At 43.3% G+C, this 27,414-nt stretch overlaps 1 protein-coding gene across 1 annotated transcript in view; it reads right to left on the reverse strand.

Annotated features, from left to right (window-relative positions):
• The window catches only part of Iqgap2 (IQ motif containing GTPase activating protein 2), a 236,914-nt gene that overhangs the window by 109,542 nt on the left and 99,958 nt on the right, over positions 1-27,414 (reverse strand). Inside the window, exons 3-5 of the mRNA XM_048368331.1 lie at positions 21,863-22,019; positions 12,503-12,580; positions 9,494-9,570 (exon numbers count right to left, since the gene is read on the reverse strand). Coding sequence (XP_048224288.1) covers positions 9,494-9,570; positions 12,503-12,580; positions 21,863-22,019 — 312 coding nt within the window. The remainder of the gene's footprint in view (positions 1-9,493; positions 9,571-12,502; positions 12,581-21,862; positions 22,020-27,414) is intronic.

Raw genomic sequence — 27,414 nt, forward strand, 5'->3', positions numbered from 1 at the left:
CAAAGAAATTATTTAAAAAAAAATAAAAGTAATTTAAATTTTAGTCCTAAATTCTAATGGAATAGTCTAATGGGATAGCTTGTGCCAGGAGAAAACAGTCAACTCTGAATGTTCTTCTGTATGACATAGCCATTATGTATTCATAATTCAACACTAAAAAGATAGGACATATTCTTTAGTTTATGTTGTGAGTCCTCAGAGATTATCAAGTACAGACAACTATTTACAGGTCCTCTAAAGGCTTTTCTAACAAAGGTTCATGCCAAACAAGTTGTTGTAATTGAAACGAAATCATGAAGATAGCATGCTGACATTTTCAAAACCATAAGACTTTGTGACTGATTTCTCAGGTCATTATCACATGGGAGAAATGCTCCAGTTGTGACAGGGAGCCTCTCGAGTTGGGGGCGTGCCTAGCCTGTGTGAGAGACTGAGGCTGCAAAAATAAACAAACACATAATAATAAAAGGCAAATCCTACCACATGGAGCAAATGAAGTAAATGTTAACCCCTTGCCCCTTTCTAGGAACTCCAGTCTTTAAGAAACACAATAGAGCTCCAAAAGCGTTGAAGGGCAAAATGATGGCGCCATTATTTAAGAACTGAGACGTGCCGGCCACAGGTGGCTCACGTCAGGAAGCCTAGCTATAATCCTAGAAGGAGGTCTGAGGATCGAAGCTCGAAGCCAGCCCAGACAGGAAAGCCCCTGAGACTCTTACCTCTGATTTATCAGCAAAATGCCAGCAGTGGCGCTGTGGCTCAAGTGGTAGAGTGCCAGACTTGGCTGAAAAGCTAAGGGACAGTGCCTACATCCTGAGTTCAGGCCTCAGTGTAAGTATGCACACATAAGAAAATGAGGACAAACAATGAAATTTTTCTTTCATAGATTTGCATCTCCCTCCTCCTTTTCTCTGAATTCAAATTTACACCTGAGCTAACTCAGAATGAAAAGTACTTTAAAATTCAGTAAGGAAATGTGAAAGCTCATCTATTTCAAGTACTTAAGACACTCATTTCAATGCCTACTGTCATATTAATATCCGGCTAAAGTTTCAATATACTTTTAAATTAACAGTTTTATATCAGGAGTGAAACTATGTAGTATTTACTATCTTTCCTAAAATTCTACTTCCTTCCTTATATACTTGTGGTCTCCAGATACATGTCCCTTTTTTAGTTGGTGGTAACTGCGGTTTGAATTCAGGGCCCTGGGCTGGCTAACCAGGTTCACTCTACCACCCACTTTTGTGTTGGTTACTTTTGAGATTGAATCTTCCCTCATTCTGCAGGCTCCTCTGCCCTGTGACCCTCCGGGTGTCCTATCCTTTGTACTGGGATGAGAGGCGTGAGCCATTGTGTTTCCACAGCTTGGGGTGACAGACACCCCAATAGCAGGTGCTACTGTGCTCAGCAACTGGATGAGATGGAATCTCATTTACTTTTTTTTTTTTTTTGCCCAGGCTTGTCTCAAATCAGTGGGATTAAAATAGCTGAGATGAAAAGCTTGAGCCACACATCTGGCTAATAAAGTCATCAGACTTCCATAAAATGCAAGCTTAGTTAAGCATGGTGGTGTATGTCTGTAGTTCCCGCCACTAGGGAGGCTGAAACAGGAGGATTACTTGAGCCTAGAAGCCTCAGTCAAGATTCTGACTCAAAACCCAACTAGATAATAGGTTTGTTGGCAACAGGAAAGAAAATGTTTATATTAAATGAAAGTATTATTATTGTTGCCATTTTAAAGAGTTCCAGGGGCTCATGCCTATAATCCTTAATACTCAGGAGGCTCTTAGAATCTAGGTTCAAAGCTAGCCTTGCAGGAGAGTCTGTGAGATTCTTATCTCCAATTAACCAGCAAAAAGCTGAAAATGGAGCCTTGAACAGAAAAAGCTCAGGGACAGTGCTCAGGCCTTGAGTTCAAGCGCCAGGACTGCACAAGAAAAAGCCCAGGGAGCATTCCGAAGGGCCAGACTTTTGCTTTTAGTAGTAAGGAATAAGGTGGCAATTCCCAACGATACTTTCCACCTCTCCATTGTATAGTATAGTATTAAACTAAACTTCACAGTAAGAAAAGATTCTGGATTAACTAAAGTGACCACAAGGTGGTGCTGGGACATTAGCTTGCTGGATGGAAGGGTAGGCACTGAAATTTTGAGATTTTCTTAGACAAATACGAATCAGGTAGAAATCTCACATGTTCCTCCACAACCCAATTTACTAAAAAATGTTTTCTTAAAAAAACCAATACATATTTTTTCAACTCAGGTTTAATTCTCATAAGTTAGTATCCCAGACGTTGAAATTTAACGTTGGCTTAAAAACAAATTACTTCCCCTGGGTTTGGGATTGAAAGCCAGTATCTGGTGCTTCCAACAAGATTATTTCAAGGGGCAAATGTTCATCCACTAATCGCATTTACCTAGCTTTCCCGGGCCAAAAAGAACCACCCACACCAAACTTTTCCTTCCCAAGCATTTTTTTTTTTTTCTTGGCCAGTCCTGGGCCTTGGACTCAGGGCCTGAGCACTGTCCCTGGCTTCTTCCCGCTCAAGGCTAGCACTCTGCCACTTGAGCCACAGCGCCGCTTCTGGCCGTTTTCTGTATATGTGGTGCTGGGGAATCGAACCTAGGGCCTCGTGTATCCGAGGCAGGCACTCTTGCCACTAGGCTATATCCCCAGCCCTTCCCAAGCATTTAAACTCAAATAAGACCACCCATTACCTGAAGCATAAAGGAGATTAAGTCAAGATATTTAAAAATCCATTAAATGTAAAAGAAAATAATTGCATATGGCTTCTCAACACTGAACTTATGAGCACAACAGTCAACACAGAAGGCTGGATTTGCTTCCTCAGAACCCCTAGACTGCATGTCAGCATTGCTTCCTGCAGCTAAGCAAGCACATGGTAGGAACGAGGGAGTCTCTCGTCACCCCAAAGGGTACAGCGCACCTGTGTCAGGACTCCCTGAGAGAGCTAAACGTTATTGACCAGATCCTCAGATCATACAAATCATATCCCAGTTAAAGTCCGGGAAGTAATGAAGTTTTTTTCCTCCTACTTTCAATACAGACATCAAAAGGTTCTGCAGCAATGCAATGCAAACTTAAAAGGCAGGACCTGGGTGCTTTCCGCGCTTCTGGATCCTATCACATGCAGCCTATTTGGGGCCATCACATGTGGGATGAATGTTTGTAAATGAAAGCCTCGTGGCAGACCAGAAAACAATGGGATTGCAAGCAGAAGCGCTGACTCCTGGTCCCAAGATCAGCAAGAGCTTTACGCATGACGCTGACAGGCCATGGAACCAAGCTCTGATTCCCTCGCGGTGAAATGAATGGTCTGCATGGAAAGAACTTCCCCCAGCCCTAGCTACTGCAGAGGCCAAGGTCTAAGGATCATGGTTTGAAGTTGGCCTGGGCAGGGAAATCTGAGAGACTCTTATCTCTACTTAGCCAGCAAAAAGCCAGAAGTAGAGGTGTGGTTCAAGTGGCAGAGCACTAGCTTGAATGAAAAAAAGCCAAGTAAGAGCATGAGGCCCTGCGTTCAGGCACCAAAAAGGAGGAGGAAGAAGAGGAGGAGGAAGAGGATGTGAAGAATAAGAGAAGGAAGAGGAGGAGGGGAAAAAGGAGGAAGAAGAGAAGGAGGAGGAAGAAATTAATCTTGTTCTTGGTTAAGTGAACAGACTTAAGTGCATACTTGGTTATGTGTACAAAAATGTTGTTATGCGGAGAAAGGTAATGGTTCATAAGGAATTACCTGCTTTTGATTTTAGAAGGGGAAATGTCATAAAACATTAGAACTTAGTTTCTTCTGTCTATACAGTACAGATAAGTACTTGTTTCAGTATTACACATACCACTGGAACTATATACCAGAAGAAACTCTGTAAGCTAAGTAGTCCCCCAAACAAATGAATGGTCCCAAGGTAGGAAAAGACTGTAGGAGACAAAGAAAGAGAGAGAGGTAGAAAGATTCTAGCTCAATGGTCATACTTAATAACCAAGAAGGAAGAGAGGACCCAGAAACATAATCTGAGATGATAAATCAGTCAAATGACCTAAGGAGCACTGAGTAAAGTCAGTCCTTGGTCTCCTGGGAGACTGAGATATCTAGAAAATCCAACTAATTTCAAGAAAAAAAAAAGAAAAGCAAAAGGCATACAAAAGCTTTTAATATTGTTAACAGGTCAGGCCAATACATCACAGTGACAGGACAATGGATTGTATAACATTGGCCAAGTAAAACTTTAGGAGTAAATCACTGTAGGGTGAAGGGAAGGGAGTGGATTGTAAATAAAATCCCTACCTCAAAGCCACATACTTAAAAATAAAATAATAACAATAGCAATAACAACAACAGTAATAGTAATAATAATAAAAAAAAGATCTGACTGATTTAACAAGTGAAGTTGAGCCTGATGTTGGTGGTATGGGTCTGACTCATTTTGGCTAAAAAGCCCAGGTGGCATCACGATGAGCCAGAGCTATAATCACAGCAAGCTTGAAGGGATGCCATTTTGTTTCTGATGATGTTAAGATCACGTTGCCCCTGGGCAGTAATAAATTGGTGTAACAGCCCTAAGATAAGAAAAATTAGTGTGTAACTAATGAAGACATAAAGCTAGGAACTGGTGGTTCACTCCCATAATCCTAGCTAATCAAGAGGCTTGGTTCAGAGCCAACCTGGGCAGACAAATCCAGAGGGTTTTTTGTTGTTTGTTTTTGCTAGTCTGGGGGCTTGAACTCAGGGTCTGGGCACTGTCTCTGAGCTTCTTTTAGTCAAAGTTAGCACTCTACCACTTGAGCCACAGCGCCACTTCTGGCTTTTTCTGTTTATGTGGTGCTGAGGAATCGAACCCAGGGTTTCATGTATGCTAGGCAAGCACTCTACTACGAAGCCACCTTCCCAGCCAAATCCAGAGGTTCTTATCTCCAATTTACCAGCACAAAATTCAAAAGTGGAGGTACAGCTCAAGTGATTGAGTGCCAGTCTTGAGCAAAAACTAAAAAGCGAAGTTAGATTTTGAGGCCCTGATTTCAGTACTGGCACACACACAAATAACGAAGACTCGAGTGAAACTTGCAGTCTGGATCTTTCAGACTAGGTCTCAGTGTGGTAAGCGTGCGAAATATATTCCAGCATTTATTTCTGTAAGGTGTCTGACAGAAATCATGTCAATTTTTTTAAACAATCACATAGATACTGCTTAGAGATATTCAACTTTATAAGTAATGTTTAAACATTTCACAGATGTTTGATGTCATTTATTGTACCTCTTTAATAGACTGAGAACTTAAAAAAAGAGTCTTTTTCTTCATACATAAGAACCTCCAGCCATTAAAAGAAAAAAGGCTGGTATAATAATCACTTCAGCAAGCCTCTTACATCCTCAACCAGATCTTTTAACGGTGCAGGCCGTGGACATTCCGAAAGAAGCCACGCAAGACAAACAAGCCATATGCAGATTTTAAATCCAAAGACACCAAAATAGTAGCAGTGGTTTCTCCGTGGTTTTGAGATGGTGGGTGTTTTTACTTTTACTTTGGGATTCTTTCCACATTCCCCACAATGAGCATAAAAAAAGATAAACATTTTCTTGCAAGGAAAATGAGGCCACCCACCAGGAAGGTGAGTCTGTGAGCACGAGCTGTTGGTGGCACCACCAAGCTCGCCTGGCAAAGCCATGGTGAGGATGGATAAGGAGAATGAAGGCAGAAATAAGATGCCAGCCAGAGGGAGGAGCGGGCAGGGCAGGCAGAAGGAAAGCAGACCCAGCAGGAAGGCAGAATAAGAACCAGGGGCTCTTGGGTGCTAAGCCCAAAGCGCGGGGAAGAAGAGACAAGTTTGGTCAGTGCCGAGACAGCTGACTTTGTAGATCAAATCGGGCCCACAGGCTAGGGCAGGAAGAAGGCTGTTCCTGGCAAGACTAACTACCTGGTGCTACCCTTTCTCTTGGTGCCTGAGCTATACTTAGAATCACCCAGCTTTCTCAGGTAATGACAGCTCTTTACCCCTGCAGTGCTGTGGTAGTCCAGCAGGGTCACCGTAGCCAGACAAGAGCGTCGGTTTCCAGCATCCCGTGTGAAGTCTACAGCCAGGGCAAAGCCACTTGCTGGACTGACTCTGGACTCAGCCTCTACACGTCTTTTGTCCACAGAGCAGAATAGCTGCCTCATGCGAGTGACACCCCAGCAGGAAAGAGTTTGCATAGAGAAAACGTGAGATGCACTTGGGATTTCTCTACTGCATCCTGACAGGCAGCCATATAATAGGATAGAACAGAGGAGCATGGAGAACTTCCTCAGGAATGCTAGTTACTAAATAAAAATTGCTGGCAAAGGCAGATCATTCTCATCATGGCCCGGGACGCATCTCCCTTTACAGTGGAGACATCTACAACGAGGAACTGCGAACCATCGCAACATGTGCAGAAAGATGCAAAAATAGGCAAGAAGTTGCTCTTTCTTTGTTTACTAAGCTACCCAAGCCATTGTTAAAACCCTGTCAAATAGACATGTGTAAAACCTCCCTGCTGGTCTGTGTAACTTCTTTAGAACAGTGATATCACCAGAAAGGAACTTAGCACATCATTTCTTCCTATGCTGTATAATAGGAATGTCCCAGGTGTCTGCTTCAGAAAATCCATGTATGCTTACATAAGAGACTCCATTAGTACAGTTGGAGACTAGCATTACGACACATGGATATGATAATGGGTTAATCAATGGTGACTGGCTTAGCAGGTCACAAACGCAATAGCAACAGCAGTGTTGAGTGATTACTGTAAGCCCTGGAAAAAATATGAGAAAGCGTAGTAGACAACCCAGTTGAAAATATTCCTTGAAATGAAAAGCTTTAGAGCCGGGTATCGTGGTACCTGCCGGCAACCCCAGCTACAGGAAGGCACAAGGAGGAGGATTCCAGTCTGAGGCCTGACCTGGACAAAAATTTGAGACTTTATTAAAAAAAAAAAAAACAACTTTAAAAAGCAAGAATATGGTGGAGTGCCTGCTTAACAAATGTGAAGTCCCGAGTTCAAACCTCAGTTACTGCCCCAAACATCCAACTTTAAAAAACATTTTTTTTTCTTATTTATTGTCAAAGTGATGTACAGAGAGGTTCCAGTTTCAAACGTCAGGCCTTGGGTACATTTCTTGTGCCTGCTGGTTTAGTGACACTTTAGTTACACAGAAGGCAAACACTGAAGGGGTGTTTACCCCCAAGTTAGCAATTCTGAAAATAAAGAAATATATAGGCCCAGTAGGGTCATGCATGACTACAATCCCAACACTCCAGAGGCAGAGGCAGGAGAATTGGGAGTTCTACACCAGCCTGGGCTGCTTGTGATCAATTTAAAGCCAGCTGGGGATAGCAAAATCCTAGCAAAGGCACCTGTATTTGGCCTATATTTCTACTCGCTTTCATATTTTAAACAGTTTCTTAAGTACTGACTGGAAGACAAAATGAAAGTATGTGACAAAATCAAAATTTTTCTCTAGAAGACCAACCTTGCAAAGAATTATTACAGAGCCTTTTGTTTTGGAGAGGAAAAGAGCCAGGAAGAAGTTAATGTAAACCCTAAATGCAGAGAATTCTGCCAGGAAATGACTTTAGTGATATAAACACAAGGCAGATGTTGTAAAAGGAATTCAAAATTACATTAGACATGAAGTCTTCCAGCCACTACCTGTGCACAGGCCACGCGATGGGCTGTGCGTCTAGAACCGTCTTTGTTACCTCTAGAAATCACAGCCATTCGGGCTTGACAACATAAAAACAGACCAGGAACTAAGAGAATTTCATTAAAAACTATTTAAAGCAATGAATTTGTGTTTTTTTTTAAACAAATTTAAAGCAACTTTTGTATTCTGTTCTTTTTCTAAATAGTATATGTTCTACTGAACAGAAAGCCAAAAGAAAGTATTCTTATACTGGATTGTTCTCTCTCTCTCTCTCCCTCTCTCTCCCTCCTCACCTTTCTCTCTACCATTCTCCCCTTCCCTGTCTCCTCCCTCTCCTTCTTTCCTTCCTTCTCTCTCTCTCTCTCTCCGCCCACCTTTCTCTCTCCCACTCTCCCCTTCCCTGTCTCCTCCCTCTCCTTCCTTCCTTCCTTCTTTCTCTCTCTCTCTCTCACACACACACACACACACATACACACATGAACAATTCCTAGGGTTTCACTCATTCACACTTGCTAGACATGTGTTCTCCCAATCGATCCACGCCTCCAATCCTTTCCCTTTTTAGTTTGTGCTTTTGCTCTGGGCAGCCTTGGGCTGAGATGCTCTTTCCTCTGCTTTCCAAGTCACTGGGTTTATTATTATGTTTATAAGTACATCTGGCCCTAGAGCTTGATATAAGAACTAAAACACATTGATTATTTTGAGAATAATCACAGCAAGCCAGGGACTGGTGGCTCACACCTGTAATCCTAGCTACTCAGGTGGTTGAGATCTGAGGACTGCAGTTCAAAGCCAGGTAGGAAAGGCCATGAGACTAACTAACCACCAGAAACCAGAAGGGCGCTGTGGCTCAAAGTGATGGAGTGCTAGCCTTGAGTGAAAGAGCTCAGGGACAATATCCAGACCCTGGGTTCAAGCCCCATGATTGGCCAGGCAGGAAAACCCATGGGACTCTCATCTCCAATTAAGCACCCCAAAGCCAGAAGTGGAGCTGTGACTCAAGTGGTAGAGCACTAGCCATGAGCAAAAAAGTTCAGGGACGGTGCTCAGGCCCCGAGTTCAAGTCCCATGGTCAGTGCACGTGGGCACGCGCGCGCGCGCACACACACACACACACACATGCACGCATGCGCACACATACACACACAGTAATTAAAGTGAAAATCACAATGTCTATTAAAGTTGCTAATTTCATTAACATTACTGATTTGATACTTTAGCTATAGCTGTATATCAGATTATAGTTTCAGAATGTAGTAACACATTAACAATGGATTCCTGTGAGTTTAAACTTTTCGTCTTACTTTACTTAATGGCATTTTATTCATTTTCTAGTTTAACATGTTAAATTATACTTTTAAAAATCAGAAATATATTTTTCATGGCCAATTTTTTTTTTTTTGGTGTGCCAGTATTAGGGCTTAAACTCAGGACAGGTTCTCATCTTCTTACTTGGCTTTTTTACTCTGGCTGGTGTTGTACCACTTGAGTCATCACTCCACTTCCAGCTTTTTACTGGTTAATTGGAGATAAGAGTTTCACATACTTTCCTACTTGGGCTGGCTTTGAACCTTGCTTCTCCGTTCTCAGCCTCCTGAGTAGTTAGGATTACAAGTGTGAACCACTGGGGCCTGATTTCAAGATGGTTTTTCCGTGGCAATTATTTTAAGTTTGTGCCAGCAAGTTCAACACTGATTTTAATAACACACTGTGCAGTTTATGAAAGTCACTTAAGAGTTTTTATAATTGGCATTCTAGTTCGATTTCAATGAACTTCCCAGGGAGTATTTAAGTCGGAGTCTATTCCCACCTGAGTGCATGAATGCAATATATCATTCTTGGTATGTTTTTCCGATCATAGACATCTGTTGTTTCTGGATAAAATATCTGGAAAATAAAACAGATAATGTGCTCATTATGCTTTCGCTTCACGGTGATTTTAACTCCCCAGATAGTCCTATTCTGATTGCCCTTGTTATTTCTTAATTACGTGAACGTACAGGAACCCCTCAGTACTGCTTCCTCTTCTTTTACAGATGGACCATTTCCAACAACCAATCCCCTTCCTGCCTCACGCAGCCCCCTAGTGGCCAGGAGGGAGAAGACGTGTGCACAGCCAGCCACTCCTGAGCCCCCAGTGGCATTGGTTCACTCTGTGCCTTCCTTCCTAAGACAGCCAGAGCTCTCCTGGGCCAAGGTGGTGACCTTCCTACAGCCACTTTATTATTATTATTATTATTTTGACTAACACTTGGTACATAGTTCTGCAAACATAATTTGCCTCCATGCAGCATGCAAGTATGTGTAGCGGGCACACATAGGTAGCACGCACAACGGTGCCCTTTTCCCTGCTTAAACAACGCATTTTCACCAAATAAAATCTAGGAAGTATGAAGGAAAAACACCAGTAATCCCACCATCTGCATTGGCAAAGTTAGCACTCTACATTTCCCCATATGTGTGGGTGGATGTGTGTGTCTGTATGTCTGTAAACGCATGCATATATGTGTATATATTCTCTAGTTTTTACTTGTATTTATGTGTGAAAACAAAAGCATACTTAGTGTAACAGTTTAAAACCTATTTAAAAGACTTAAGAGGGCCAAGTGCCAGTGGCTCATATCTGTAATCCTAGCTACTCAGGAGGCTGGGAGCGGAGAATCATGATTTCAAGGCTAACCCAGGCCAAAAAAGCCTGTGAAATCCTTATCTGCAATTAACCACCAAAAAGCCAGAAGTAGAGCTGTAGCTCAAGGGGTAGAGCACCATCCTAGAGCCAAAAAGGTAAGAGTGCTCTGGCCCTGAGATTAAGCCCCAGTACTGACACACACACACACACACACACACACACACACACACACACACAACAAATAAAAAAATTTAAAGACTTAAAAGAAGACAATTGCCTTCCATCTCCTTCATTATTCTCGAAGCACACTGCTTCTGGCAGATGCATAGGATTCTTTCATACTTCTGAACCAGAGCTTAACTGTTCCTCAGAGCTGAACACTGGTTCCAATGTTTTGTTTTTTTTTCCTTTTATTTCAAGCCACTGCCAATGAACTTCCTGTATTTTTTTTTTTTCGAACATCTGATTTCTCCTTTGGAGTCATGACCTAAATATGTAATTACCAGACTGAAAGATCTTAACATTGAGGCTTTTAATATACATTCACATTATTTTTCCTAAGATCGAAACTATAAGTTTGATAAGAAGCAGATCTGAGCATGTACACACACACACACACACACACACACATTAAAATCAAATCGTAGTCTTTATGGTAGCACTTGATACTCAAGTGCATGGAAAAAGCAGAGGAAAGAAGGAAGCAAAGCATCTCTTATGAACCATCAATGGAGTTTCTAGGTGCTGGTTGTAGCCTGGGAAGTTTCCCAGGCCTTTTCTGCTTCCTTTGAGCACATTTGCTATCAACATGTGAGTGAGACAAGGCATCCCAGTGTAAAGGTCTGTGTAACAGAGAACACCTGTAATCTCACCTCACTCTAGTCCCTGTTCTTCAAACGAGAATCTTCTGTTTAAACTTGTCTGGAGAAATCTACATCAGGGTGTCTTCCTGCCCCCAAAAGAGATGGATCAGGCGGTTCCATTCAACACTGGATCTCTAGCATGTGGCACGAGGGGCTAAATACTTAGTACTGATAAATGCAGGATCACAGGGCAACCACGTGCGTATTAGTCTCAAAATGACAAAATTTCAGCAATGGAGTGCACATTATTATTGCTTCTCCCTCTCTCTCTATAGCCCCTAATTTTTTTATTTTAGTGATGTGTGAAAACAAAAGTATGCTTGGCGGCCAAGCGCCAGTGCCAGGGTTAGGGAGGGATTCAACATAAGAGACCACTTCCCAGCTGAGTGCCAGTGGCTCACACTTACTATCCTAGCTACTCATGAGGATGAGACATGAGAATCCGTGTAAAGCCAGCCCAGGCAGACCAATCTATGAGATTCTCATCTCCAACTATCCAGCAAAAATCCAGAAGTGAAAAGCGAAGCAAAATCTCCAGGCCCTCAGTTCAGACCACAAAAAAAGACCACTTTTCTGGTCTTGGTATTTCTTGATTGTGGTAGTGGCTACACCAATTCGTTTGTGGCATACAACTACACAAAACCACACACTCACGAATCACAAACAAACAGATCTACAGTTGGCAAAAATGGAGAAAAGCCTGTAGTTCAGTTCCCATCACCCACCCAGTGTCAATTTAGTATTGCACCCCAGTTATCAGAGTCACTGTGGGGGTTGGGCGCTAAGGGAAGCAGCCACACAGATGCACTATTTTTGCAACTTCCTGTGATTCTATAATCTTTTCAAAATGGGCTTAAGAAATAGCTCTGCAATTCCTATCAAATGTAATTTCCTCATTTCCTTTGAATTTAACAAGCACTGAGTGTACGGAGTGAACTTAACTTACAAGAATAAGAGCTAGATGCCAGGCATTTTTAAATTTTAAAGTGATATTATGATTTTACAGTAATAACTTATAATAGTGATTCAATAGTAGTGATACAATGAGACTTTGTAATTACAAGTACAAACAACAACCCAACAAGGAGCACTGTCAGTTTCAATGATCTACTTGCTAAAGCTTGTTCTGACCTTGTTTTGCATCTATACAGTTCGACCAGTCTGTTCTCAAGCTCTGCTCATCCCTTTCAGAGTTCTTGTCATTCATTTCTTTGTATTCCAGAGCTTTCTTCAGTTCTCCGAGTTTTCATTCCTCCAATAGCAAAACTTAGGGTAGCAAACCTTTTTTCATAGTCAGGTGTCTATGAACTGGGACATGAAGACTTACCTTGGGTAGACCAATGGACTCCATGGCTCGCAACCACTGGACGGTGTTGTCTGTGTGTCGGAAATGAAGGCCAGACTTCTAAGGTGAGGATAGGAGGGAAAAGGGGAAACAGAAAGAGTGAGACATTTCTAAGAACTTCATTGCATACACAGGATGCTCAATTATATTTTTGCGAGAACAGTTACACATAAAACAAATGGATACCATAAAAAAAGACTAGATTATATCTCAGCAACATTTTAGCCGTCTGTGGTGGGCCCAGCCAGTTTCCATAGTTCACACACTGGAGTAATTTTGAACTTGAATTTCAAATATCGTCCAGTATCTTATATGTCTTAGGACGCTCGTGTGCGTGTAAATAGGTGTGCATGCACATTCCAGCACATACACACTCGAGGCCAAGCGTTTGCTAACCATTGCTGAGGAGCCCAGCAATTTCTGGAAAAAGCAGAATGTTTTAGAAGACTAAAAGTTTTCTTTTTTTATACCATGAACATATATTTCCATAGAAAACTTAGGAAAATACAAAGTGAAAACACAAACCATTCCATCAATCAGATCCAATTTGAGTATTTATTCCTCACAATGCAACCATAATTTTGTCCTTGAATAGGAAGCAAATTCCAACAGAGATGTGTGTGCACGCTTGTGTGTGTGTGTGTGTGTGTGTGCGCACGTGTATGCGCTTGTCTTGAGGCTTGAACTCAGAGTCTGGGCACTGCCCCTTGCTTTCTTGCTCAAGGTTAGTGTTCAGTCACTTGAATCACACCTATACTTCTGGCTTTTGGTGGTTAGTTGAAGAGTCTTGGGGACTTTCCTGCCCAGGATGGCTTTGAACTGTGACCCTCAGATCTGAGCTTCCTGCGTTGTTAGGATGACAGGCCATCAGCTATGGGTTTCTGACAGCAGAAATGTTTTATACAACATTTTTCTATAGGAAAAATATACTCTTTCAGTGTGTGCCTTCCACTAGGATAAAAGGCCTAAAAGTCATCTCACCTTTTATTAATTAGATGCATAGCACATTGTTGTTTACTTTATACTTCACTTTAGATAAATGTACAAAAAAGCTACTATAGCCTGGCACTGGTGGCTCACTTAGTGGCTCATTGGTGGCTGCTAGCTACTTAGGAGGCTGAGATCTGAGGACAAGAGCTGAAGCCAGCCCTGGTAGGCATAACCATGAGACGCTTAACTTCAATTAACTACCAAATAGCTGGAAGTGGAGCTGTGGCAAGTGGTAGTGTGCTAGCCTTGAGCAGAACAGCTCAGGGACAGTGCTCAGGATCTGAGCTAGCCCCAGGACCAATACATATTCTCTCTCTCTTTCTCTCTCTCTCTCTCTCTCTCTCTCTCTCTCTCTCTCACACACACACACACACATACACTTACAAAACTATAGCAATTTCCAGCACATAACTAATGTCCAATAGTAGGTAATCACATTCAGGAAGTTTGACTCTTCCCACCTCATTTGAACTTCTACAACCTCACAGTTAATTAAATAAAAGGCCTTTCCGTTGCTGTTAGAATTATAAAATATAAGCAAATCAGCACTTGATAAATGTTTATGCTTTTATGACAGTGGTCACTATCTATAATCTGATTATGCATTTCAAGTACTTTGTAGAAATATTCATAATTTCCTCTATACTATGCAAAGTAATTGCCACTTCTATTATTTAAAGACAAGGAAAAACAGGGAAGAAGAAAGGATGAAGTGATTTGTCTCAAGATAAGTAGCTGCTAGTGGCTCCGCTAGAATTCCAGATCAGGTCTGTATTTATCTGAAAAACCTTTTCTATGCTAGTATCCTCGGGAGAGAACCTGGTGCATAATGATTCTTTTCAGAATAAGCAGAGGGAGAAGAGAGAAGAGGGATAAATAAAAAGCTAGAGGGGCAGGGCATCTAATGGGGGTGAGGAACATCTGGCTCTCAGACCCTATGAGTGGAGAAGTCATGGAGGACATCACTGGACAGGTGTCTCTGGGTCTCATCAGCTGCCTGGGGCTGTCAGCCTGTACTGATAATTTTGTATGGCTGACAAATGATGTCATAAATATCCACCTGGCAGCTGGGGAGGGGAGGGGAGGGGAGGGCAGGGCAGGGAAGGGGAGGGGAGGGAAGGTTTCCTTAGTCAGGCACTGATGGCTCACACCTATAATCCCAGCTACTCAGAAAGCTGAGATCTACCAGCTGCCAGTTTCTCATGTCTGTAATCGGAGCTACTCAGGAGGCTACATTCCGAGGATCATGGTTTGAAGTCAGTCCAGGCAGGAAAGTACATGAGACTTTTATCTCCCAATGAACCTCCAAAAAGCTACTGAGTTCAAGCCCTAGTACTGGCAAGAGGAATGAAAGGTTCCTCTCTCTGAGAGTTAACTACTGGGCCATTGTATTTGAATGTCTATAGCCCAATCAATAACTTTAACAGAAAAAAGAGCAATGGTTAGACGAGGCCAATACAAGCACAGAGGAACAAGGTAGAAATAAACTTTAATCAAATCTGAGAGAAGACGACCATGAGAACCTTCCATATCACGAAGTAATAAAAAGTCCTACATGCAAAATAACTAGGATATGAGTCATTCCGGTTTTTAAACTGGCCTCTGTGTCGTTCAGTGCTTATCAGAATCAGCAGGCAGGTGAAGTCCAGCTCGATGCTGAGCCTTTTGCTTCTCCTACAGGCTTCATGGGTACGCATTCCTTTTCTTGCTGCAGGAGTTAAAAACAAACCTAATCTTGTTTGATTGAATGTGGGTATGTGGAGTCTTTAGTGGACATTAACAATCCCAGATCATGGAGCCGAGACACCTATGTGTTCAGTGGCCTTGTTAGCTAAGCCCTGGAGAAAGTTCACAGAGCTTCCAGAAGCTGGACTCCTCCCTCACCAAATGCTTCCCCAGAAATAAAAAAAGAAAGTGTGGCAAAGAATGTAGCAAATGTCAACTATTATGATTACTGCACTGCAAATAACTGTACTTGTAACTCTTATTTACCTTTAAGGTCAGAAAAAGGCCTAGTGAGAGGATCTGAAGACACAGGTGGGTGTCTTTGATTTCTGAAGCAAATCAGACAGATTCCAACATCTGGAAAGGCTGGCTTCTCTATGCTACCCTCCATGATTGTATATCTGCAAAACATACTTTGGTGAGTCAGTCTCTTGATTTGCTTTTAGGGCTTCAGTTAGAATGAAAATGGTTTTGTACCCAGGCTCAAGATAATTTGAGTCCTTTGCAATTACTTTTAGAGAATCTTTCGCCAGTCCTGCATGTTTGGCTTTGGTTCATCTGTGCAACTCCCTTCAATTTCACATGGAAACTAATTCTGGTGGGGTTTTTTTCCCCTTTTCATTTCATGTAGAGGATGCATGTCAATTTTCTACTGTTGAGCTATTTCACCTGCCAACAAGGGTCATCTAGTTTATGAGGAACTGATGAGGAATTATGAGAGTTGTCTTTGGATGCTAACTTTTTACCTACTAGAATGAGAACACTGAAGAATGAGGGTAGTCGCTGGGAAACTAACAAGGAGAACCCTACTGGGTTTGTTTTGTGGAAGGGGGAGTTGAGGGCAGGAGTGGGGAAGACCTTGGAGCTGCTCTAACTTGTCAGCTCAGGGTCAAGGCTCCTTCGCAGAATCCCTAACTCCAAGTCCAAATAACCCGGTCATCTGACTGCATTCAATGGCTCAGTGCCACCGCCATGTCCAACGCTCGTGGAGCGCTTTGATCTACCGACCACGCACTGGGCCAGGTGCCTCGTTTGTCATAGTATCTCTAAAAAACGTAGATATTACTATTAGGCCCACTTCACAGATGAGGAGATTGAGGCTCGAAAAGGCACAATTAGTAGAAAATCTGGATAAAGCTCACACTAAAGACAACTGCTATGCTGAATGCCTTTTTAATTTACATCTAGATAGTCACCAAGCATTTATTATATGATTACAATTTGTAGGGAACTGTCCAGGATCCCTTATCATCATCATCATCATCATCATCATCATCATCATTATTTATTCTCCTTTTTGTCTTCCTCTTTAAAACTTTAGGCTTTATCAGGCTACTCTTCTTTCTCCTGTCAATCTCAGCCTGCCCAGGAACACTCCCTTGATGGCTTGATGTGTCTCCCTCAAATTCACATGTTGGAAATACAATCCCCAACTTTGTATGTGGTAGGGCTTCTGAGTGGTTAGCTAGGGCTAGGTGTGCTCACAGGGTTCGGGTGTCTAAGATGGCAGTAGCGGCTTTCTAAGAAGAGATCTAGGCTGCCACACTGGTTCTGTCTTGCATAGTACCCTCTCTGTTATGTTATGACATATCCTCAAAGACCCTCACCAGAGGCCAGTACCACACTCTACAACTTCCCAGCCTTCTGAAGTAAAGGAGCTAACCAAACCTTCATCCTTTATGACTCACACAGCCTTCATCCTTTATAACTCACACAGCCTGTGGCGTTCTGTCATAGAGCAACAATGTATAGATACTTGCTGCCCCCGCTCAGGAAACCTTTCTGACCTTTTGTCCATCCTTTCCCCTCTAGAACTGAGGCACTCCTCCTTTGTCCAGTACCTTCTCCTCGTGGCCCTCTACCCGTTCCCAATTCCTTCTTGGAATCACCCTTGCCTTTTCCTTGCTGTAGCCCATCACTACTTGTAGACACTTCTTGTCTAGGCAGGCCGCTGCCACAGGTCACCTGCACTGAGCACCCCCTCACCGAGCGCTGCGTCCAGGCTCCTGCGACCTCGCACCATTCCCTGCAGAGCAGCAACGGATGTGTCTAACGCCAACTCTTCCCGTGCAGGCGAGCTGTCTGTCCTCTGGGTGGCCTCCATGCCCCGTGAGGCCCTTTTGCCTGCCCTCTCCCCACTTCCACTCTTCCTGGTCACAGCCAAGCTCTTGTCTTCCTGGAGTCTCACCGCCTGAAGCCTCCCTGAAGGCTCTTCCCGTTCCCCACCCTGCCGGTACATGGATGGATGCCTTTCTTACTTTTCCAACCCCAGAGTCCATCCCTGCCATTGTACCTGTCAGCCATGCTGGACGCCACCTTCCCTTCGTTTGCCCGTCTCTCCAGCTACAAACATCATCCCATCGGGACCGTTCTGCTCTTAGAGCTCAGGACAGTGCCTGACACCATGCAGGTGTTGGTATGGACGAATGTATTCTTTTATCTGACATTGTTGGGATCCGAAGTGCTTCCGATTTCGGAATTTTTTTGAAATGTCGGAGTATGTGTCCAGATGTCACTGGTGGGGGCTACGCGTGGGGAAGCATGCCTCTCATCCCCGACCTCATTAGGTGAAAGCAGGAAGACCGCGACTTCCTGCCAGCCTGAGCTATATATAGTCACACCCTGGAGCGCCCATACATAAATAAAGTCAAGAATTTTACTTTTGGGACATCTCTAATTTCCCCATCTAAAATCCCAAATGCTTAAGAATCCAAATCACTGTGAGCATTGCTAGTGCTCAAGAGTTCCAATTTCAGAGCATTTCTGACTTTCAGATTAAGATGTCAATCTATGTATTTCTACCGTGGTACAACTCTAGTCCTTTCCTTCGAATACTGTTACGGTTTATTCTATGAGTGCCTATCTATTAAAGAATGGGTCTCAAATCTTTGGCGTACCTCACAGAGACCCTCCCGCATCAGAACTTCCTGGATCTCCAGAGCAGGAGATCAGGCCTGACAACGTATGGGTGGAGGCTGAGGTGCAGGTCTTCCCGCACCAGGTGGCATGCAGGAGACCTGAGCGGCACCCTTAGCGGACGAACATCAGCCTCTGTGTAGGCACCTGACACCAGGATCTGCCGAAGCAGAGAAGACAGAAAAGGAACTTTCTACCTCAATTCAGGGGTTAGCAGGAACAGGGCTTACACTGCTTGGCCAACAAAAAAAGATGGGGTAACAGCAAATTCTTTTTTGCCAATTGCTAGCTCTGAGTTGCCAAAGGCTGTGTCCTTCAGGGCTCAAAGACGTAGCCTTGTCTTGGGGACAGGGTGTCCAAGAGAAAGGTCATATTTTACTGCTGCCGCCTCAACAGTCCTGTAGCAAGAGCCTAAGTTCATTAACTCATTGCTTCCAGATGGCGTTTCAAGGGCCGGGCCCGGGCTGTGCTCATTCTCTTTCTCAGGAGCTGTGCTTCAGTCGCATGATTTAGGATTCCTGGGGAAGGGGGCATGTGATGTGTTAGCCCTGACGAACACGAGAACAGGAAGTTAAATTGCTAATTCAGAGCCCACGCTTGTATAAGCAATGAAAAAGCCCTAACATACTTGTGTTTCATTTTCTTTTCAGAATTATTCTCTAAAGTAGGTTTACATAGGAGTGGCCACTTTAACAAAGCACTCCTAAGCTTACATATTCATAAGCTTATGAATGCATCTTTACTATAGCGTGATCGCCGACACCCCTTTCCACGTTCTCATCCACCTCTCCCCCGCCCGTCCCTGCTCTCGCTCTTCATGTGGTCGGATACCCACCGGGTCTTGACTGCATTCTCCCCCTCTTCTCCACTTCCTCCGCGTCCCCCTTCCCCCCAGACCTTGCCCCACCCACAGAGCTCGGCGGAATGAAACCGCTGAAATAACATTTTACCACCACATGGCAAACTACGAAAACTTTCTATCCAGAACACTGGGCACTTTCAGGGGCTTCAGAAAAGTTAGCGAGAAAGCTGTGTTCCCCGGCGAGTGCATGCAAGGGGAGATTCCATTTGTCCTATGTTTTTCTGGCAACTTGGCAGCAGGGAGGACTCCCACACCACAGCTGGTCACAGCTTCCCTCCTTCTGCCGCCTCCCTCCCTCTGGCCCTCACCCAGGGTGGCATGTGTGGAGCCCAGGCTTCTGGGGGCCGGGTGGGGGAGGGGAGTGCCATCCAGAAGGATCCTCTCCCCTGTGTTTCTTTGCTCAGGGGGTGTCACGACCTGCCTGGGTCCTGCAGGTATTTGGTTTCATAATAATGAATCGAGAGGATTCGGTCCACGGTCAGATTCATCCCAAAGAGAAGCTGATGTGCATTTAAGCATGAGATCTCGACGCCAAGAGGAGAAAGCCCTGGCTCAGGTTGCGCTGGGAAACTGTCATGGGAGTCCAGAGAGGACCTGGAAGGGGACACTGATGCTCAAGGTCTTGGATGTCCCAAGGGAGAAGAGCACCAGCTCCCAAAATCCAAGACAAATCTCCAGTTTCCCCTTCCAGAGCAGGCCAGCACGCAGCCCCACTACACTGTATCAGCAAATCCACACGGACACTGGCGCAAACAGACCAAGATCCTGATAGCAGCCATTATATGAACAAGGAGGAAAAGGAGGAGAAGGAAAAGGAGGAGAAGGAAGTGGAGGAGAAGGAAGTGGAGGAGGAGGAAGACTCAAAGTCTAAAAATGTGGTCACATGTTTATTCTGTGGACAGGGAATATAGTTTTTGTTTTCCTGTACTTCTCTGTTTTTCTAAAATCATTTCCCCCACCACTTCTTAAGCTTTGTTTCTGGCTTGCTAGATGACTGTTTTATTAAAGTCTTGTGAAAGGCCACAGGAATGGGATTTGGGGAAGAACATGACACCATGAATCCAAACTTCCTTTAACAAACACCAGCACCTACTCCTGAAATAATCAAGGCACAAACTTGTGTTTAGTTACTGTTTGTTTTTTCTAGGCAATGAAGGGTGATTCCCAACGAGATCTGTCAAGTGACTATCTACTATTGAGCCTTCATGATAATATGAACATTTGATCTGAATTCATTATACACATTTTAAAATATGTTCTCTAAAATATATTTCCCATGTATTCCCTTTCAATTATCTTCCATATTGTCCCTGAAACTGTGAGAGAAACAATATTTAGCGTAACACAAGTAACTTTTAAAGACTTACAGATAAAAATAAATATTGACATAGAGCCAGGCACCAGTGATGCACGCCTGTAACCCTAACTATTCTGGAGGCTGAGATCTGAGGATTGTGGTTTGAAGTTAGGCCAGGTAGGAAAGTCTAGGACCTTTATCTCCAATTTAACCACCACCAAAAAAAAAAAAAAAAAAAAAAGAGCTGAGAAAGTAAACTTGTGGCTCAAATGGTAGAGCACCAGCCTTGAGTGAAAAAGCTAAGAAACAGTGATCAGGCTCTGAGTTGAAGTTCCAGTGCTGTTATACACCCACGTACTCACGCATGCTCATGCGCACACACATCTACACACGCACACACACACACACACACAATTGACATAAAGAACTAAATATGGTCTGAGGGCTAAGTCCATTGGTGGAATATTTGCAAGATCCTGGACTTGACCACTAGCACCATAAATCAACCAAATCAGCAACTGCCACCACAACCCTATAATGCATGAGAAAAAAGAAATCAAATTTCGAGGAGGCTTTAGCACTCTGGGTCTGTAGTAGACAAGAGATCACACATTCCAGAACAGAACATCATGCATTTTAAATTGCCTTCTGAGGAGACATCACTAATGCAGAAGCCTGTAGGCTGGTGTCAATGGTTCCCTCTCTAACTTTTTAGTGGAAAGTTTCAAACATAAAAAAGGAGACAGTGTAATATAACAAATTCCTACGTACCTACCATCCAACTGTGATACTTAGGAGCTCCAGGACAGTTCGGTACCGTCTATATATATTTTCATCCAATTAGGTTAAAGCAAAATAATGTTTTATTTATAAAATTATAAAACATCTCTGTAAGAGATCAGGACTTTTTCTTGTGAATTTACTATTATTTTATTTAAGCCCCCTGCAGTTCCTTCCAAATTTAAATAATAGTGGGATTTAGTGGTGCTGTCAGCCATAAAACCATTCATGATATGAAAAGGTTAGTCTCACTTTGTCTGAAACAGCAAATGGAGAATTCTTACTTGAATATTATGTATTCTACTCACTTTACCTCATTGCCCTTAATTCTTTAGGCTTACAGGTTCAAGTCTCAGCTGGGTATTTTCTTCCTTGATGAGAACTTAAGGAGTAATAAACTGTGTGGGTGGCTTAAGGGGAAAAAAGAAGGCATCTCATGTCCCCATTTTTACAATTACTGGCCATCAATAAAGTCACAAACGACCTCCAGGAAGGAAAAATGAGGGAGGCATAAGGAAACCCCAAACATCAGAGGTCTCCCAGGCTGGGTCAGGAAATGGAAACACTTTGCTTTTTAAAAAACTGATGCAGCCTCAGGAATGGGTGCTAACAGGCTCCTGGACCAAGGAGCACCCCCCCCCACCCCACCCCCGCCCCAACCATAGCCCAAGTCATTATAGAAACAGTAACAGTAAAAAGAGGGCAAGAAAGGAAATGAAATATCAAACTTACACTTTCAGCTAGAAGCCCAAACCAATTAGCTCCTGGTTACCTTATAACGTGTTTGTTCCACATCATAGATCTTTTTCTCTGATACCATTTTCGGGGCAAAGAACTTGGCTAACTTTGCAAGATAAACTCCATTCCGGAGCCCTTCTTCCAGTTCAGTGGTTGGTGGCAATTCTTCAACTAAGCAGACTTCCATCCACCTAAAAAGAATTGAAAGCATTAAAGTGATTCCAGTTGGGTAACTTGATGTAAATGGAGACATTAAGAAAGCATGACCCCAAACATCTTTAGGTTTCAGGACAAGGATGACCATGGGGGATAAAAAAGCGCAGAGCTACTGCGCTCACCACGGCTGCTTCATCTCTATTTGAGTCTCTGCCAACACTCTTTCATGCCAAGGAAGGAAGAAGGCCAAGCCATTTTGTATGGGTGGAATTAGTTCTGCTGACATTAAAGAAAATGTAATTCTTGGTTTATGAGCCTTCCGCAGAGGCAGTTTTGTAGGGGTTGTGCCTTGGGGGGAGAATCTTAGTCCAATGTACTGGAAACTCCGCAGTTGTCTGAGCTCAGAAAGGAGGATGGACAGCAAGGCAGGGAAAATGGGCATGAGAAATTCTGAAAGATCCAATCAGTCTTTAAATGACATTTATTCCTTTCCCCCCACACCAGAAATGTACTAAACATATTTGCACTTGGGAGAAAATATGGTGCCTACTGGATTATCAAAACAGTGTTTTAGAGGTTAAGTCCTAAGACAATGTACCAGGGTTTTAAGGCGGCAGCCTAGAGGTCACTCATGGCTGAAGGTCAGAGAGTGGAAGGGAAGCCAAGCCCATTCACATTTCACACTGGAGTCCCAAGAGTCCGCCAGAGGCCTGCGGGGTAATGCTCTGCGGATCCACTGTGCAGGTGTGCGGGGCTCAGTGGGAAAGCCCCCTCCCAGGTACCCAGGCACCGACTCCCACACCCCCACAGACCACCTGCACATCATTCTCAGCCAGGGGTCCCTCACCAGCAGGGAAACAGTGGGCGCCTGTGCGACCATTCCAACAACTCATCCCAATCCAAGATGCCAGCACCTGAAATACCTGCACTGCTGTGGATCTAGATGTGAACTTGCAAAGGGCAGGCAGGCTCTTAATATGTGCAACGGAGGTATTGACTGCTTACTAGACGCTGTCCAAAATGGAATATACCAGAAAAATATAAACATAAGCCTCATGTGTGAAGAATATTAAATACAACTGATTTCCTAGCATGCTTGAGACCCTGGGCTTGATCTTAACAATATATACCTACACACGTGCACATACACATTGGGATCTATTTGTCTATACAACTGAGAAGACAATGTCACTCCAAGGAAAACCCAGAGAACCACGTTAGGGAGAACCTTGTGTTCACTGCCACATGGCAGAGCGTGACAAGAAACTTGGGAGTAAAGAGTGGCAGTGGGGAAACCAAGGGGACATCAAGAAGGCTGGGTGGAGTGGGGGCTGGACTTGGCCTAGAGAACAGGCAGGGAGAGAGTTCACAGCTAGGCAGCTGGGCAAAGCAAAGGTATAAAAGAAAGATGGCAGACCAGGGGGAGAAACCAAGAAGGCTTTGGGCTTTGGGGGGGCGGGGGGTTGGGGGGAGGCTCACGAGAAGAAAAGAGGCTGGGTACCAGCAGGGAAGCGGGGCTCCAGAGGGCCTCCCACATCTGTTGCCTTAGGAAGCAGGGAGCTCCTGGCAGCTCCACAGAAGAGGCGTGACACGCTGACAGCGGTAATTACAGCCAATTAATCTGTATAATGGATGTCTGGAGACACTGCTGAGGGGCTGGATTAGAGGGGAAAGAGTGGGAAAGAAGGAAAGCAAGGAGATGGTTCAGGGAAACCATAATGGGACTTGCTGGGAGCTTAGAAAAGAGAAATATTACCAGCTAGGGAGAGGGGAGTGATAAGAAGGAAAGTATACCAGAATGCAGTCATGGGTAACAGGGTGACTGCTAGGTGAGTTCTTCCCTCCGCTCAAGGAGCAGGGGTGGTGAGAAGGAGTTACCACCTTCCTGGTTGTGACATCTTTTATTTATTTATTTACTTATCTTTTTGCCAGTCCTGGAGCTTGGACTCAGGGCCTGAGCACTGTCCCTGGCTTCTTTTTGCTCAAGGCTAGCACTCTGCCACCTGAGCCACAGCGCCCCTTCTGGCCTTTTCTATCTATGTGGTGCTGAGGAATTGAACCCAGGGCTTCATGTATGTGAGGCGAGCACTCTTGACACTAGGCCATATCCCCAGCCCTGGTTGTAACATCTTTTTTTTTCCATTTAATTTTACTTTTTAAATTAAATTTTATTGACAAGGTGGCAGAGGGGGCACAGTTACATAATAAGGTAGTGAGTGCATTTCTGGTCTTATTTGTTACACCCTCCCTCGTTTTTCTTTCCCTTCCTTAGTTCAGATAAGCATATATACAATATCCAGTGTACCAAAATCATATACAGTGGCCACAGGGGTCATGCCAAAGTAGTTGTAACATCTTGGAGCCTTGCTTCAAATAAGCCAAAATAACAAGTGCAACATACTTGTTAAAATAAAAAAAAAAACCACAATAATATTGCCTTAAAAAATGAGGCCAGGTTATGAGTCCTAGACCAAATGTGTTTGTTGGTCAGCTTTCTATCACTAGAATGGAAGACTTGGTAGTTAACTCATAAAAAGAAAATGTTTAGCTGGCTACAATAAAACGAGCTATTTTGAAGTCTAAAGTGGGAGAATCATGAGTTCAAGGCCAACTTGGACAACACAGAAGAAAATGAAAAAAAAAATAAAAAAAGAAAGCTGGGCAGCTTGTACGTGTATTTGGTAGCACTTCCTATAATCCCAGCACTTAAGAGGGGGAGGAGGGAGGATCTTAAGTTCAAAGCCAACCAGCAAGACCCTGTCTCACAACAACAACAACAACAAAAGGCTGGACACAGTGGTGGTACATGCCTATCATCCCAATTACTTAGGAGGCAGACATAAGAAAATGGCAATGCTAGACCAGCCAGGGTCCTATCTGGAAAAGAAAAGCAGAAAGACAGGCTATGGTGCAAATGGTAGAGCATTTGCCTAGTACACTTGAGGCTCTGAGTTCCATCGCTAGTAGTGCCACCATGTCCTTCCCCTTGTCCCCCCGCCCTCAAAAGAAAAATATCCTTTCTAAAACAAAATAAAGAAAAATGAAAGAAAAAGATTTCAGTGTAGCTGAGTATTCCTGTTCAAGATTGGGTAGAACCGTGGGTCTGGGCCTCTTGTAGGGCGGGGTGGCAGAGGGCATTTGACGGGAGAGTATAATGGAGCCAACTATTTACTTCATGGTCAGAGAGCAAAGGAGAGGGTGGGCTGGGGTCCTACACCCCCACCAGGGGCCTGCTTGCCATGACCCAAGGACCGCTCACGAGGCCCTTCCTCTGAAAGGGCTAGTGTACCTCCCAACAGTCCCGGCCGGGGACCAGGTTCTTTACACGTGGTCCTCTCCATCCAAACTACAGAACCAGGTTTCTAACTTTTTCCACACAAAACACAATCTGTTTTCAAGCAATTGTTTTCAAATAATCTTGTGGAAAAGAATGTAAAATGCCTTCCACACAGAAACATATACATGCACCGCCACAAGCTGGTAATTGGTGGGAAGGACGGAAGTGGACACCGGTAGCTGGAATGCAGGAGAGGACATGTTGGCAGCTGCATGAGAGGCAGGGTGCTGAAACAATGAACTCCAGTGTATACCATTTTAGGCCTGAGCTTGCTCTTAAAAAAATGACAGAACTAGGTTGTCTAATGATATTTAATGTGTGCAGTAATCCTAGCTACTCAGGACGCTGCAATCCGGGTAGCGAGGTTCAAAGCCAGCGCAACCACAAAAACATCCCCAAGACTCTTTACTCCAGTTAACTAGCAAAAAGTTGGAAGTAGAGGCATGGCACAAGTGGTCGAGCGTTGAGTGAAAAAGCTAGGCAAGAGAATGAGGCCCTGGATTCAAGCATTAATAATGATACAAAAATAAAAGTAGCAATAGGTATGGCTACATAGCAAGCACAGGGCCCTGGGTTCAAACTCCAGGACCAAAATACACTCGTGTGTGTGTGTGTGTATGTGTGTGTGTGTATCCACGACTATTATTTACAATATTTTAAACTGCTCAAAGACAAAGCCAGATCTTCTTTATATTTATGCATAAAATTATATTTGTAAATAGTCCATGTATATTTGGCCACCTGTTTGGACATAGTAAGTACCCAACACATGGTGATTGTGTGAGATTCACAGTGCTCTGCAATAAAGGATCTCAACTATGTGGTGAATTTGATTACAAAGTGATTACTAAATATTTCATTTTGACAACATTGGGTTTCAATGGTAATATCTCCTTCTCACTGACTGAAAAAATCAACGGTACTATTATTATCAACAACAGCTAATATTTACAGGGCACTATCCTAATACTGGATTTCATGCTTTATAGAAACTATTATTTAATTGATGGCCACCCCATAAGAAAGAGCTGGCATTAGGATTACTCTTTATAGACGAAGTTTGGATGTTTTTCTCAGATTCTGATGATTTCCTCTGATGATTTCTCAGCGTTTCTGAGGTGCTGAAAACCCCAAAACCATACGACTGCTAAGTGAAGGAACATCAGAAAGCTGCTAGAGGCCTCTTTCACCCCAGTTACAACTCTGGGTTTCTCCCCCTTCCTGTGACTTGTCTTGTGACTCTGGTAATCTGTTTCTTTTGATGTGAAGACACTTTTTTTTTTTTAATTTGATGAAGTCCTATTTGTCAATTCTTACTCTTATTTTCTGGGCATTTAAGAGTCATACTCAGAAAATAATTATTGGTGCCTACAGCTTCTAGAGTTTTCTCTGTGTTTTCCTGTAGTAGTTTTAAGTGTGACATTAAGATTTTTTGGAGTAGCTTTTTCACACATGGTTAAGAGCTGGGTCTAATTCTAGTCTTCCACATGTGGATAGCCAGTTTTACCAACACCATTTAAGAGACTATTTTTCCTTTCTGCAGTGTACATTTTTGGCTCCTTTGCCAAAATCTAGGTGGCTGTAGTTATATGGTTTCATTTTTGGATTCGCTTCTCTTCCACTGGCCTTCACCATGTCTGTTTTCTATGCGAGTGCCATGCTGCTTTTGATACTATGGCTCTGTAGTATAATTTGAAATCTCATATTGTAATGCCTCCTACATTGCTTTTATTTCTTAACTCAGGATTACTTTTTGCTTTTTAGGGTCATTTATGCTTCCGTATAAATATCTTGATTGGCTTTTCACTTGCTGCAAAGAATAACATTGAGATTTTGATGGGTATCGTGTTGGATCTATAGATGGCTTATGTAACATGGTCATTTTCATGATATTAATCCTGCTATCCCAAGAGCAGGGGAGGTCTTTCCACCTTTTGGTATCTTCTTCAATTTCTTTGATCCATTTTTTATACTTATTGTATGTGGTGTGAGGTAAAGGTTTACTATCATTCTCTTGCATGTGGATACACAGCTATCTCAGTAACATGGTGGAAAAGATTACAATTGTTGGCATCTTTATGGAAGATCAATTA

The sequence above is a fragment of the Perognathus longimembris genome, chromosome 19 (assembly GCF_023159225.1).
Source record: "Perognathus longimembris pacificus isolate PPM17 chromosome 19, ASM2315922v1, whole genome shotgun sequence".
NCBI lineage: Eukaryota > Metazoa > Chordata > Mammalia > Rodentia > Heteromyidae > Perognathus > Perognathus longimembris.